This window comes from Sus scrofa, chromosome 3 (assembly GCF_000003025.6).
Source record: "Sus scrofa isolate TJ Tabasco breed Duroc chromosome 3, Sscrofa11.1, whole genome shotgun sequence".
Classification (NCBI taxonomy): domain Eukaryota; kingdom Metazoa; phylum Chordata; class Mammalia; order Artiodactyla; family Suidae; genus Sus; species Sus scrofa.
The window spans coordinates 29,010,541-29,026,328 of NC_010445.4; the positions used below are offsets into that span (position 1 = coordinate 29,010,541).

The 15,788-nt window shown below is 39.6% G+C and overlaps 1 protein-coding gene across 20 annotated transcripts in view; it reads right to left on the reverse strand.

Moving 5' to 3' along the window:
• Positions 1 to 15,788, reverse strand: part of MKL2 (MKL1/myocardin like 2) — a 275,368-nt gene that overhangs the window by 45,783 nt on the left and 213,797 nt on the right. For all 20 annotated transcript variants that reach the window (XM_021086567.1, XM_021086575.1, XM_021086573.1 and 17 more), the window contains 5 exons: positions 14,116 to 14,181; positions 12,001 to 12,056; positions 10,787 to 10,862; positions 6,846 to 7,007; positions 4,940 to 5,118 (listed from right to left, as the gene is read on the reverse strand). In XM_021086567.1, coding sequence (XP_020942226.1) covers positions 4,940 to 5,118; positions 6,846 to 7,007; positions 10,787 to 10,862; positions 12,001 to 12,056; positions 14,116 to 14,181 — 539 coding nt within the window. The remainder of the gene's footprint in view (positions 1 to 4,939; positions 5,119 to 6,845; positions 7,008 to 10,786; positions 10,863 to 12,000; positions 12,057 to 14,115; positions 14,182 to 15,788) is intronic.

A 15,788-nucleotide genomic window follows, 5' to 3' on the forward strand; every position in this document is an offset into this window, starting at 1 on the left:
TAAGTCACAGACACGGCTCGGATCCCGCGTTGCTATGGCTCTGGTGTAGGTCGGCGGTTACAGCTCCGATTAGACCCCTAACCTGGGAACCTCCATATGCCACGGGGGCGGCCCTAGAAAAGGCAAAAAAAAAAAAAAAAAAAAAAGAGAGAGAACCTACTGGTACACGCCATGCGGGAAAGAGGACTCTGATCCTCTCTCAGACGGGGGCACTGTCATGAAGCTGTTACCAGGCAGATGGCTGAGGTGACAAAAATTCTGTATTTCTAAAAGCTAAGGCCATGCTGACAGCTGTCTGATGTCCTGACCTCCTTGGACAGAAGCGGAGAACAAGCAACCCAAACGGATAAGTAGAACTGTTTTCGAATGATATTTACTTGCATGTGTGCCATTCTTTTCAGCCCTGTTTTTAAAGCTCAAAACCAGGGTGCAGCAGAAATGTGACAACGATAGGCGCTCGTCTCCCTTCTCTCCTTTTCTACCTGCTTAGCCCTCAGACCATGGGCTGGTCACTGACCCTCATCCTTCTTCCAGGCCAGGTTCCCGTGAAGCTGAGGGAACCAGCCACCCTCGCCCTGTAAACTGATGGGAGAATATGAAGTGAGGCCCCCCCACAGGGCTTCTGATGACTCCAAGCGGAAGAGATGCCACTCTCAAATAGGAGAGCACCAGCGCTGCTTCTAAAGGCTGTGTCGGTCAGCGCTTGCGGTGCTGAACTCAACCCTCCCTGAGCACTTTTTCCGTACCAGGCCCTGGGTGAGAGGCTGAAGGTACACACACACACACACACATTTCAGATCACGGTGATGGGACAATGAAGAAGATAATGCTGAAAGACACAGCCCCTGACAAAAACAGATAGTCACAAATGAGAGGAAATGCTGCATAAAAATATGTAAACATTTTAATGCCCAAACTTGCACATTTCTCTGGACCCAGGCCTCCCCTAGTGAAAGAGTTAAGGCAGACAACTGCTGAATTCCTTTCCAATTCCAAAATTTATGATGCTTTGCTTTAACAAGAACATTTTCTACTGACCTTGACCAATCTCATTAAGTAGTTCAATAGTTCTGACTTTAAGATAGCTAAATATCATTAAAATTTCAGTGAGGCAAAAATACCATAAGAAAGAGAAAAAAACCAACATGTTATGTGTAGCTTAAGAGTTCTTATAAAACCAAAAGCAGCAAGAATAACCACTTTAAAATAAGAAATGTAAATTTTTTTCTTTTGTCTTTTTGTCATTTCTTGGGCCACTCCCGCAGTTCCCAGGCTAGGGGTCGAATAGGAGCCGTAGCTGCCAGCCTACACCAGAGCTACAGCAACGCGGGATCTGAACCACGTCTGCGACCTACACTACAGCTCCTGGCAACGCCAGATCCTTAACCCACCAAGCAAGGCCAGGGATCGAACCCACAACTCATGGTTCCTAGTCAGATTTGTTAACCACTGCGCCACGATGGGAACTGCCAGAAATGTGAATTTCCAATGTAGATATCAAAAATATTTATTAGCTTCCTCTGCATGCACTAGATTCTATGTTCCCTATATAATCTGATATATGATAGATGCTTGATAAATATTTGTTGAACAAATGAATTCAATCTAACCAAAATCAAGGGGCCAATTAAAACATTCAAATCTCCAGTTGTGCAAGGTTTAAAGTAGTGATATTGACCTACCTGGAGTAAAGACACAGTGACTATACAGAAAGACAAATACCAAATGATATCACACATATGTGGAATCTGAAATACGACACAAATCAACATATCTATGAAACAAAAACAGACTCACAGACATAGAGAACGGACATGTGGAGAGAGAGAGGGGAGAGGTGGGCAGGGGAGGGAAGGATTGGGAGTTTGGGATTAGCAGACACAAACTATAGTATGTAGAGTGGATAAACACCAAGGTCCTGCTGCACAGCACAGGGAACTCTATTCAATATCCTGTGAAAAACCATAGTGGAAAACATGAAAAAGAATAACTAAGTCACTCTGATGTACAGCAGAAATTAACACAACACTGTAAATCAACTATACTTCCAGAAAATTGTCTTTAAAAGACAGTGACTGTGGAAATCTGTATTACTTTTCTGGAAGGCAGTTACAGTGCCTACCTTTTGCCTAACAAAAGGTCAAAATCCATTTCAGCCTCTAGCAATTACTCAAAGAAATTATCAGACAAGTGCCCAATGATGTTTGTATGAAAAACCAGGGTGTAGCAAGTATATGAAAATACAACAGGGGCACATATTGTGTGTATAAGAATGAAAAATAGGAAACAACTCTAGGTAACCAACAATAGGGAACTGGTTAAAAGGGATATAGCACACCAGTTCAACTGAATACCATGTGGCAATTAAAATGATATAAATGCATATTCATTGACAAGGAACACTATTATGAATATTCATAAGGTATAAACATAGAAGCTTGTTCACATATGTTCACAGCACCATTATTCATAATAGCAAATGTCCACTGACTGATTAAACAGAATATGGAGTAACAATGGAATATTATTCAGCCGTGACAAGGAATGATGCACTGATGCATGCTACAACATGGATGGATCTTAAAAACACTATACTAAGAAAAAGAAGCCAGTCATACAAGGCCACATACTGTATGATTCAATTTATATAAAATGTCCAGAATAGGTTAATCCAGAGCCAGAAAGTAGACTAATGGTTGCTTAGGGCTGAGTGGAGGAGGCAACAGGGAGTGGCTGCTAGTGGGCTGGGGCTTCTTTTTGGGAAGATGAAAGTATTCTGGAATCAGACAGTGGTAAGAGCTGCACAAGTCTGTGAATATACTAATAACTTTTGAATTATACACTTTAAAAGGATGAGTTTTCACAAAGCTATTTTCGTACAGAAATAAAAAAATCCATCCTAACATTAATATGGAATCTCAAGGGACCCCAAGTAGCCAACACAATCTTGAAAAAAAAAAAAAAAACAAGGTTAGAGATCTCTCACTTTCTGATTTCAAAAGTTATGATGAAGCTACAATAATCAAAACAATGTGGTACTGGCATAAAGACAGACATACAGGCCACAGAATAGCCCATAAATAAAAACTTATGTATATGATTAAATGATCTTTGATAAGAGTGCCAAGATCATTCAGTGGGAAAAGGACAGTCTTTTCAACAGTGTTGGGAAAACCAGATGTCCATGTGCAAAAGAATGAAGCTGGCTCCTTATACCATATACAAAAATTAAAACTGATTAAAGTGGAAATTGGGAGTTCTCGTCTTGGCGCAGCAGAAATGAATCCGACTAGGAACCATGAGGTCATGGGTTTGATCCCTGGCCTCACTCAGTGGGTTAAGGATCTGGTGCTGCCGTGAGCTGTGGTGTAGGTCGCAGATGTGGCTGGGATCTGGCATTGCTGTGGCTCTGGCGTAGGCTGGCAGCAACAGCTCCGATTGGACCCCTAGCCTGGGAACCTCCATATGCCGCAGGTGTGGCCTTAAAAAGACAAAAGACAAAAAAAAAAAAAAAAAAAAAAAAAAAGTGTAAATTAACTATAACTAAAAAATTAATTGAAAACTTCTGTTCATCGAAGGATACTATCAAAAGAGTGAAAAGGTGGACACATGGAATGGGAGACAATATTTCCGAATCATATATCTGGTAAGGGGTTAATATCTATAAAATATAAAAGAATTCATACAGCTCAATAACAGAAAAACAAACACAAATAAAGGGGCAAAGGATGTGAAGAGATATTTCTCCAAGATGATAGACAATGACCAACAACCATATGAAAAGGTGCTTGACATCCCTAATGATTAGAGAAATGAAATCAAGACCACAGAGAGTATATTCAAGATCATGTAGTAACTTATAATGGAAAAGAATCTGAAAAAGAACACATACATATTCATATACATATATATGAATCACTTCGCTGTATACTTCAAACTAACACAACATTGTAAATTAACGACTTCAGTAAAAACAAAAACAAAACACAGTGAGATGTGGCTTCACACCATTGGAATAGCACCTATCAAAAGAATAGAAATTAACAAGTGCTTGCAAGGATATGGAAAGTGGAACCGTTGTGTACAACCGGTAGGAGTGTGAAGTGGTGCAAACACCTAGGAGAAGAGTATGGAGTTCCTTACAAATTAAAAATAGAGCTACCATATGATCCAACTATCCCACTTCTGGGTATCTGCCCCAAAGAATGAAAAACAGGTCTTGAAGAGACATTTCCACACTCACGTACAGAGAGAGCATCATTATTCATGACAGCCAAGCGCAGAAGCAACCCAGTGTCCACTGAAGAATGGAGAGACAACATGTGCTACATCTAGTCAATGGAGTATCATTCAGCCTTAAAACTGAAAGCGATCCTGTCACACGCTACACATGGACGAACCCCGAGGACACTGTGTTAGGTGACAGAAGCCATCACAAAGAGACACACACTGTACGATTCCATTTACATGAGATCTAACTTAGTCAACTTCATAGAGACAGAAACAGAACAGGGCTTGCCAGGTCTAGGGGAATGGGGAGTTGTTGTTTAATGGATTTAGTTACAGCTTCACAAAACAAAAAAGGTCTGGAGATTTGCTGCTTGACAAGGTGAATGCACGGAACACCACCCAACTATGCATTTAAAGCGGTTAAAGATGGTTAAAAGGAACAAAGGATGGGCTTTATGACATGTGAATTTTACCTCCAAAAATGTTGCATGAAAAAGTCTTAAGGAGAGTTAAAAAACTATAACATAAAAAATGTGTACACAGAACAGGAATAAAATGTAAAAATCTATTGAAGATGTTAACAATGGTTGAAGTACAAGTGAAAACCTCTATTTTTCTGCACTTTCAGACTTTTCTTCTGGTGAAAATGATTTATAAAAAAAAACAGGGCATTTTCTCTGCTTGGGGGTAGAAACGAGAAAGGTGGTACCTGGGCTGGAGTGTTTGCAGTCACAGGCGATGGCGATTCACTAACTTTTGGCTCACTTGGGGATGCGGCTGAGCCCTGAGACTCCTGGCTAGCTGGCTGGTCCGGAGACAAAGCGTCACTGCTGTCCTCGTCAAATGAGAAATCGCCCTGAGTTTGGGGATAGTCCTCCTTCCCAACGCCTAAACAAAGAAATGACTCTTAACTTAGCCTGCCTTAGGATACCAAGGTTAAAACAAAAAAGGAGAAATATGGTTTATAAGGATTTAGGAAGCTGGTTAAAAACAAAATTGAATATACTGTACTTCCCAATGGAAGAACACACCATTAGCTGTGATGACTACTTGGGGGGAAACCCAACTTGAATCAGATCAAGTCTTTGGATCCAACTACTAGTTACAGGAAGTACAGGAGACAAGACAGGTTTTTGTTTTTTGTTTTTTGTTTGGTCTTTTTAGGGTCACACCCTTGGCATATGGAGGTTCCCAGGCTAGGGGTCAAACTGGAGCTATAGTTGCTGGCCTATACCACAGCCATAGAGATTAGGGATGCAAGCTGTGTCCGCGACCTGCACCACAGCTCACAGCAACGCCAGATCCTTAACCCACTGAATGAGGCCAGGGATTGAACCTGCGTCCTCATGGATGCTAGCCAGATTCATTTCTGCTGAGCCACGATGGGAACTCCACGAAAGTTTTTAATGACACGTGAGGATGCAAATGCATTCAGAAAAATCCAAAATGCAGAGATGCTAGAGGACAAAACCAGCCTGTCCATCAACAACAAAAAAAAAAAGTAAGAGAAAGGAGGAAGAGCCACCCAGGAGATTAAGACTGAAGAGATGTGTCGGCCAAAGGCAAAGTGCAGACCTTGTTTGGATCCTGATTTGGAATCTAGCTACTAAAAAATCATTACAAGGTAACAGAGAAAATGGGGCTATGACTGGGTATCTGTTGATAAGTCCCAGCTCATGGAGAAGCCCTGCTGTACCTACCTTACCTTACCTTTTGGGGCCCATTTCTTTGGGAATGAATGTTATCATAGTTGACTGCACTACTGAGAATTACTGACTACAGACTGCCTGAGACTAAACTCCTACTAATGCAAAATACAACGGCCCCAAGAGTAATGGGAACTACATTAGTTTTTAAAGTAGGATATTAACTTTTCAAAATTGAAGAATAAGTAGTGTTACTCCAGGAAAAAAAAAAAAAAGTCTTTTTCTGCTAAAGTTTATGCCAGAAAAAAAGGGCAAACATTAGTAACTGATATGATAAGACTAGGATAAAATGGACAGATTCTACTTTTTTTTTTTTTGGCTACATCAGTGACATGGAGAAGTTCTGGGGCCAGGGACTGAACCTGTACCACAGCTACAACCTGAGTCACAGCAGTGACCACACCTGATCTGTAACCTGCTGTGTCACCAAGGGAACTCCAGGTTTTACCATTCTTAATGAATACATCTATATGCATTTGCTAGTCACCTTACTGAACTAATGCAGAACTATTTATCTTTCCTAGACGTAAACAAAACTAAAATAATGAAAAGTCTGTAAAAATCTTAAAACAACAGAAACGAAACATTATAATAATAAATTTAACTTAGAAAATGTAACAGAAAAATCAGAACTTAAACCTCAGATGTAGTAAGTGGAATCTCTGAGTTAACGGGTAAGAGATGCTAGTCTTAAATAATATAAAAACAGTAACAGCAATAATGGGAGTCAGTGCCCATGTTAACAATTTCTCATTCACCCGGAAAACAATGCTTGTGATTGGTGATGGCTTTTTATAGGACCAGTGCTCTAACCACTAAGCTATGGAGCCAGTGCTGGCTTTTTAAATTTTATCTAAATCTTCCAAGCTACTTTTTCTCCCAGAAAAGAGTAAAATTTTGGAGTCTTGCCTATAATTGCTTCCTTCACACTGGAGTCCACGGGAAGGATGTTTTTCTCTACCAGCTCCATAGGACCAGGTCGCTGAGCAATCTTTTCATTCAGATCATCAGCTAGTCGAGCTCTTTTCAACTTCATCTGAGTGGCCTGCAGGGATGGCTCTGCAAATGTTTCTAAAAGAAGAAACACAGTTTTAACCCTTATTTGAATTATTATCTCTAGTCCACGAAGTTGTTTCAGGCCAGCTAACTTAATTTAAACTGGTATAAACATACGTATGTGTTCCTAACATATTTGTGGAGAGGCACTGACGGCTTAAGAATGCTCCTATATTACAATTTACCTTTTTAGTCCTGGCTAGCTTTATCTTGTCTACACAATGTGAATGTCCTCAGACTCCAATTAACAGGAACTCAAGCCAAAACTGGGGTACTGCTGTTGCTCATTTATGGCAGGAAGGTCAAATTAACATTTATTAGGTATTGCGGATACAGAGGATGACAAGAGAGATGTGGTCCATGGCTCAAGAGGTTTGCAGTTTCAGACGTGGCTTCATCAGAAAGTCAATACCTAGACGAGGAGACGCTGAATCCCAGGATGTAAACTTCTCTGCGGGAGTCAGTGGGAAGAGCTACAAATCACATCCGGAGGCTGATCCCTGTGCGTTTACCCTCAGAGTCCTTTGCCACAGCTAAGAATGTGGGTGTATCTCTGAAGACGTCACGGTGGCGGGACGGTCAGTTACACAGTGGTCAGTGCCATGTAGAAAAACATCAACTCATCTACCCACAAAATGCATAAAGTCACAGAACAGATGTGAAACTGCTATAAATATCCTAACTCCTTTATCTGCAAAATTCTGTCAGTTGCTTGTGTTTCTGGTAACTCTCATGAACATTTTATTACATTGTTCTAAAAACTGTTTATGAGTCATTAAATATAAGGATGAAGTGTTAACCCTATATTGAAGTGAAAGGTGCTTGTCCCTTAAATTATTCAGTTTAAGGTCTTTTAATGACATTCCCCATAGGTAACCTCAGCATTATCTCATGTTCTTCATTGTGTGGGTTTGAGGTCCTGGCGGAGGGCCAAAGTGTCCGATAAACGCTCCTCCAGCACATCTGAGCCCTTCTCTTCTCACCACGCTGAGCTGGGTCCTCCCCAAGAGTCAATCCTGATTGTCCACACACTCGTTCAGAACTATTGTGATTGCTATTGTCAATACATAATTTAACTGTTACGGGAAAAATCGTAAACTTCAAACTTAAAATGATTATTTCTTGGAAACCTGAGTTAAATTCTTTGAAATGACTCAAAAGTTTTTTGGGAGGAACGAAATCACCGTCACATTACTTAGGGTAACTAACAACTGTAAAAGATGTGGGGAAAAATGATAAAATCTAGGATTTTTAAACTCCGGTTGCTTTTCACGTGTCTTTTAAGTTTCGTTCCACCAGGAGTGGAAATTGCAGATGGTGTACAATGGCTTCGCTTTACACAAGAAACATGTGAACTCCGTTCATTAAAGCCTTGACGGTCCCAGCCCTAAGCTGGAATACTGGCAAGTAAATGCCCATTTCTCAAAGTTAAAATAACATGTGTGCCCACCTCATTTTTATAATTTTCTCATGTAAATAACTACGGCCCCAATCTTGTTAATAAAATACGTCTAACCACCCAGGAAGATGACAAGTGGGGAGAGGCAGATCATGCAAATCATGCTTAGGCTGAGGCTTAAACGCTTCCATTAAGATCGAGGCAGCACAGTTTTCTGCCTTTTCCTCTCCCACTGACCCTATCCAAGGTGGTATCAGGAATACGTTTGGCAAGAAAATATTCCAAATGTAAATAATTACAGGCTGATGTTTTGGTGTCTTTCTGTTCCTAGTTTCACTGCTTCTTTATCTCCAGGAGGCAGAGGCTGTATTTAGGCTACTAAACGACAGGAAATAATTTAGATTTTGGCCTGCCAAACGTCTAATTCAATCAAAACTGGACTAATGTTAAATAAGGTGGGGGTGGTTTTAAGGTATTTAAAAAATTACAGATGAGGCATTCTTTCCTACTTCAAAAATCTCAACCTGAGAATAGATGTCCTAAAAACATCACTCATGGTTCATTCCTATACATGGTTAGATTTTTAAGTGTTGGGTAGTCCTCTTTGAGAAAAAGCAAATATGACTCCTTGTGGTAGTTAAATATATTTGCCTTAGTTTTAATTATATTAATAAAGCCTCTTACAATGAGAAGGCAACTGAAATAGACAGCATTATTTCTATAAATATGTCCCTTATGGGTCAAGATATTTTCAGGCACAGAAGCAGCCCAAGTTACTTACCAGCAAACTTGCTTATCTGCAGATTCACTTATCCCTGACAGCTGGTGGTTGCGCCTACCCTACCAGTGGAGTTTTGGAAAAGCTTTTTCAGTCCAGTAGACTTCGAGAACACAACCCAAGGTAGGGAAAGGAATCTACCTCTCACCTCCCACTCCAGATAGGGCAGTCACATAATCATAGATTATTTGGATTAGAAGAGACCCTACTTGGGACTATGGAGACCACCTTCATACTTGGAACTCCTTTTAAGGGCGGCAACTGGCATATGGAAGTTCCCAGGGTAGGCAATAAACTGGAGCTGCAGCTGCTGGGTTACAACACAGCCAGAGCAATGTGGGATCTGAGCTGCATCTGTGATCTATAGGCCACAGCTTGTGGCAAGGCTGATCCTTAACCCACTGAGTGAGGGCAGGGATTGAACCTACATCCTCATGGAGACTGAGGTTCCTAACCTGCTGAGCTACAATGGGACTTCTTTACGTCTTTAACATGGTGTCGGTCTGTGTTTACGCCCTATCACAGCAGTCTGTCTGTTTCTTATAGAGTATTTTCATGATCTGTAATTTATTTCTTTGGCCTGTTTATTATCTATCTCTGACACTAGAATTTAAGTTCCCCGAAGTGGGGTGTCCATCTGGCTCACTTGAGTCTCTGGTGCCTAGCTACCTGGCCAATGAACACCCCCCTTTGGGAAGTGATAAGTAACCATATCACTTCCCAAAGATTTTAGTTGGACATAGCTGAATGACCTTCGGGATATTATTCCTTATGTTGAATTATAATCTAATACTATGTAATGTCAACCTAAATCTAATACTAACCCCATCATCAGGCCAGACAGGACAAATCTAATCTTCCTTCTGCCTAATAACTGTCTCTAAATATTTGAGAAGTTCTCTGAATCTTTCTCTATCTTCTCAAGGCCTAACACTCTCAAGACTATCATAGGGTCAAGCTCCTATGATTTTGTCAACAAATTAGTGAGAACAAGGAAAGAAAATGAAAGTTGGGAATTTATGGTGGAGATAACCAGCTTTCAAGGGTGCTCTGTCTTTAGAGAGAAAGACATCAAGGCCCGGGCCACACATCTCACCAAAGATGGCATGGAACCATCCTCACCAGCTTCATAAGTGATGAGACTGGGGCATCAAGAAAATGCAGTGGGCCGCAAGGAGCCTGCCTGTGATAGTGGTCAGATCAAGCTGGCTTGTTGTGGGTAAGAAGCAACAAAGAGAATGGCCCTTGGCCCAAGTGGACAAAACAGGGTCCAAGTAGTTGAAAATCCAGGGTTAGACTTGAAGCAGTCCCACCCTTAATGACATAAGGAGTAGGCGCATATCCTTTGCCAATGAAGAAATCCTTTGGACGGGCAATGTTTTTCCAGAACAGTATATGGGAGAGAAGAGTCAGCCCTGCAACTGGTTATTTGGAGAAGCAAACCCTCCCCATGAATCTAGCGGAGCGTGTTTAGCTTTGGGCCTTCCTGTTGCTGTTCAGTTTGGAGAACGTCAGCCTGTGGGGTGACAGTTGTTAAAATGGGAGTGAACAGAAGAAATGGTGGAAGTCTCACTTTTTTCCTTGAGAAACTGTAACAAGCAGAAATAAAACTTTTACCTTCTAAAATGTGCATCCTGACAAGTTCAGAACGATCTGGTCGGCTCCGAATCTTGTGCTTCAAAAAGTTTTCAGTCTTAAAAAAAAAAAAAAAGACAGACAGAAAGTCTTACCATATATTGCTCATGAGTTACTGTGGTTTTGTACTTTTTTTTTCCTTCAAGGTACTCCTTTTAAATAAATTGTATACCCTTTTGGTCATGATTTTGAGAAAAAGAAAAGAGTAGAAATTAGTATTTTGAGAAACTATTATCCAATATGTGATTTAAATTGCAGCCTTCAAAACTGTACAGGGTATGCCGGTATAAAGAGAGCACTTTATAGACTTTTAAACTTGGAAAAGGCAAAGGCTCATAATTTTGAAGGTGATTTTTGAACAGAGAGATGATTTTGATCACTTAAATATCAAAATCAATAAAATCCACACTTTGGGTGACGTAAAAATCCACCTAGATAATCAACACGTTTCCTGAAAACCCTCATGTGTTTTCCTGGATGAGTTCATATCCTTAACCATAATTTCTTATTCAGAACTGTACTCAATTCTAAACAGTGGGGCTTTAAAATGGGTTTTGTATTTTATAAGACTCTAAGAGATCATTACTGCATCCTGGGAAAACTCTTAAGGAATTTTTTGAATATGCTTATTTTCATACCACACGATAGATGTTTCCCCTAAAACAAAAAGAACAAATAATGGCACTTTTAAAGAAAAATAAGAAACATCAATTCGATGTGCAACTACGGTGGAGTCATCTCAAAGAACAAAACAGAGCTGAACATATAGAAGCATTACTCGTTCAGCCAAATTCTCCCTCCTTTGGTCAAATAAATGTTCAGTTAACATAAACCCAGTAGGGAAACCACGCAAGGAAAGATCTGGTGTCAGTACATGATTTGGGCAATGTGTCTGCAGGGGTAACAGAGTGCAGACCCACTCCGCTATTATTCTAAAAGCTGTTGTTACGCTCCCAAAGCAAGAAAGTATGTACAAAACTAGTTACTGGTTTTAAAAGAACAAAATTTGAATGTTCTGTATTTTCCACAAACCTCCAAGATAAAACTACCCCAGGGTATATTACTTTACATGCCATGTATCCTGAAAATTCACTACATTTTCTCTATTGACATATTTAGGAGCAAGACCGTTACGTGTCCACAGGTGTTTTCATATGAAAGAGAGAAGGGGAACATTTTAAACTGAAATTTCTTACTCTGGCTCGTTCCAAGCTTTTTATCTGCTCATGGAATGCCGCTGGGCTCTTCAGAGCTGTGAGAGGAAAAGAAATCATCTCTGAGGTATAAATAGAGGAGTTAATTCTTCAGTCAAATGTTACAGTGTATCATGTCGATGTTTCCTCTTAATCTCATTAGTGTGCACTACAGTTCCATTTACTCACTAGTTCCTTTAGGAGATCAGCAAAATTGAAACCTTAAATGTTTCAGAATTAAAATCATGTCTTTCCACAAATAAAACTAGCGAATATTTAAAATGCAGCTGTATATACATAATGACAACTGAAAGATCAGATCAGGCTGGTTGCAGCCTACGCCTGGGGCAAATTACCATTACCAAGGGAACTGTCACACGCTTCCTTAGCAGGTCTTTGTTCTTAATGGCCATGTAAGCTACTGGAAAATGCCCACATGTCCTCAAGGCATTTAACCTTGGCGTGATCAGCCTTGAGTATGAGGACTCGCTGCTCTCCAAGTCTAACAGATTAGAGCTATCACTTACTAAAACCCCACAATGGGCTTAGCCCGCTGCTCAGTGGTCAATCACAGTTAGACTGCTGTTGCGAGGTACATATAAGCCCCAAGACAGATGACAGGCTCCAAGAGGCTAAACGATTCTTGAAGTTCTATAGCGAGATGGTGGCTGAAGTGGGATTTAAACTAGAATTTTGAATTTGGAAGGTTCATATGCTCTTTCTACCATACCACATGGAACTCATTCTAAAGACACTGGTTCTTTAACATGTTAACTGCTAGTGCATTAAACATTCCAGAATCCCAGAGAGGGGGGTAGGCAGTATTTATTAAAATATCACTCATTACAGTATTTCTATGAGTATCTTTGCAAAATCTCTTGCATGCATGGCCACCACTGTCTGATGACCCCCTGCACTTAGAACCGTGGGCAGTCAGATGCTGCGGGTGGGACACAGGACTAGGATACTTGGGCTGGCACATCCTAAACTTGACCAGTCAGCTCTTGGTAACATTCTTTTCAACTCTGGTACTAAGGCCAGCCAAGCAGGTTTGGCTAGGGACCAACTCCTAAAAGCAGACTACAGCTGGCTTAGCAGCAGGGTTTTGAAGCATCATACTTTGATCCGGTTTGATTGGTTCATATCAGGAATGTAGTGGTGGGGAAATCTGGCAGATTATCAAATCAGCTTCTGATAGCTGGTTTTATCACAATGCCGGATTTAAAATACTTAGATACGCAATTAAGAACATTAAGAACAGCCCAGAAAAAAAAGTTTCACTGGGAAAAATATCTCCTGCAGAGAAAAATCGTTCCTTATCACAAACCAAAAAAAGCTAACAGCAATGATTCTGAAGACTGGGAGACATAAACGCATTTTGTAATTTCTTTCTAGTTTTTTGAAGCCAAGTAATTTGCTTCTTGGGGAAATCCAAAAGTAAATCCTAATAGCCTATACAAAACGCCACTCTTCTCTAATATATAAAACCACCTCCACACTTGCTAATGAAAGGTAAACAAAACAACTTGGACAAATATTCCAAAATTAATTAACTCTCAAAAATGAAGGAATGAAGCCTACAGTGACTTGGGAAAGACCTGTACTTGGGCAAGAAATATTTTATTAATTACAAATAGAATGTTTATTAGTCCTGTAGTTGAGATACACTGAATTATACAGGCCATACTACAGCATCAGAGAATTAATTTGAGTTTAAGTAGAAACAGGTTTGGAATTAATGTATCATGTTACTTTTGCAAGCCTAAGTACCACTGGATTCATTATCTAGAGTGATTACCTCAGGTCTTAAAAACCAATACTAATGTTGAAGTTTGAGTAAGAACTGATGATAGCTTAATTACAGAGTTTTAAAGGCCTGCTGCGATAATATAAAATTCAAGTCCATCTTTTAAGCTGCATCTAGTTCCCAAAATGCATTTTAAATGATTCCATTAAAAGGTTAGCAAGGCCAAGGCCTGGCTTTTCCTTATAAACTCATTTAATAATTATAACTGGAGTAAATGGACAAAACTGAAAGGAGAGTGTGATTTAGCTGCTCCTTAGACATGCCCATTCTGTTACATCACGTTAGAAATGACGACGACACTTCTGTCTTACGTGGCATGATGCCCTGGTCCACTAGTTGTTCTCTCGTCCTCCTCTGCTGCAGCCTCAGCTGGAGCACTGCGAATAGGAAATAAGCACCGTTAGAGATGACGGGCGACTGCAGGACCCAACCTAGCAAGTTCCAGAGGAGGTACAACTAAGCTGTATTAAAACCCTTCTTTTTCATCATTGAATAAGGATACTACTACCTGGCACCATTTAACCTGTAACAAAAAAAAAATCAGTTTGTGACTTCTGCCTGTTTGGTGAACTCTGAAGTTCTCTCAGCTTTTCTGTGTAGTCAGTTAGTAATTTTAATTTGATGATTAAAGCTAAGTATTTGTTGTTTAAATATAATCACACAGGACTCGGCAAATAAAAACAGTTGGCTTACACAGTGTCTTATTCATAAAAACACGAATGGGCGGTTACTTGATGTTCCTTTGTTTTTTTTTTTTTTTTTTTAAGTTAATAGCAAAAAATGTATATTAAGGAAAGCCTGATGTATCTGGAAGAACTTACTCCATCTGGAACAAATTTTAAATAGCTTTAATGAAGGCCAACTTCATAATAAAAATTAAACCTATGAGATATTACTAATGACCCAAAAGGAAAATTTCTGAATTAAGATCTTAAAGTCTAATCTTCACAGCAACCTAACACTGTATATCATTCTAAGTTCTTAGAAAGCCGCAAACCAACTGATACCTAATCATTTTAATTAAAAGAGTAAATACATCTTTAAACTTGTAGAGAACAAGGCTTACATCACAAAATGTGGAAATCCAGTTTGCCAAGCTTAACTTAAAAAAAAAAAAAATTTCCCCTAGATTTCTCAAGCAGATTCCTTTCATAGCATCTCCATGTTTTTGCCTGGAAAACGAGCCATTTTCAAAAAAGAGTAATAGATGAAATAACTCAAAAATGTTTTCCTTGGTTTACCTTATATTCAATTTAAAATTTCCACTTAAAATTTTTATTTCATACCATGGATGAAAACAAAGATTAGGATTTTTAAGAGTTTGCTTAAAGGTTGTCAATATGCAAAAAAAAAAAAAAAAAAAAAAATTACCCATGTGTATTCCTTAAATGGTAGGGAAGGAAGACAATTTTTTAGCAAGAGAGTGATGAGGCTGGCTTGGACCAGGTTCAGATGTGATGGGACATAACAGCTCCTATTTGCAATGAACCCTGAGACCTGAAGATGCAGGGCCTGTGGCCCTTGGAACCTTTGCTTTTTGCTGGCCCTTGTGCTGACTGCAGAGCAGAGCACAGTCTTAGATACACTTCAAAAAATGTCTAGACTGTAAAATGCCTTTAAATATATTTTCATGTTCATTGCATATTCATGGTGTATTCTTTTCATACTTATTAAACACTGAAAAAACTTCTTTTCTCTTCTTTTGGGTGCCACAGGATCCCAAAGCTTATTGACATCCCATTTAGAACTGAAGCAGCCAACAAGACTCTACCACACAAAGCAAAAGAAAAACTTAAGGAGTCAAAAAAAAAAAAAATGCACGTTTCTCACATTAAAATGTTTTGTGATCCTTTGAATCAATTATGCTCTAACACAAAGATCTTTGCCCTGATACCTTACAGTTTACTGGGCATGGTATGTTCCCACTGTACTTTCCTAGGAACAAATACAACCAAGGGATGACCTGTGCATCTGATAGCACCCA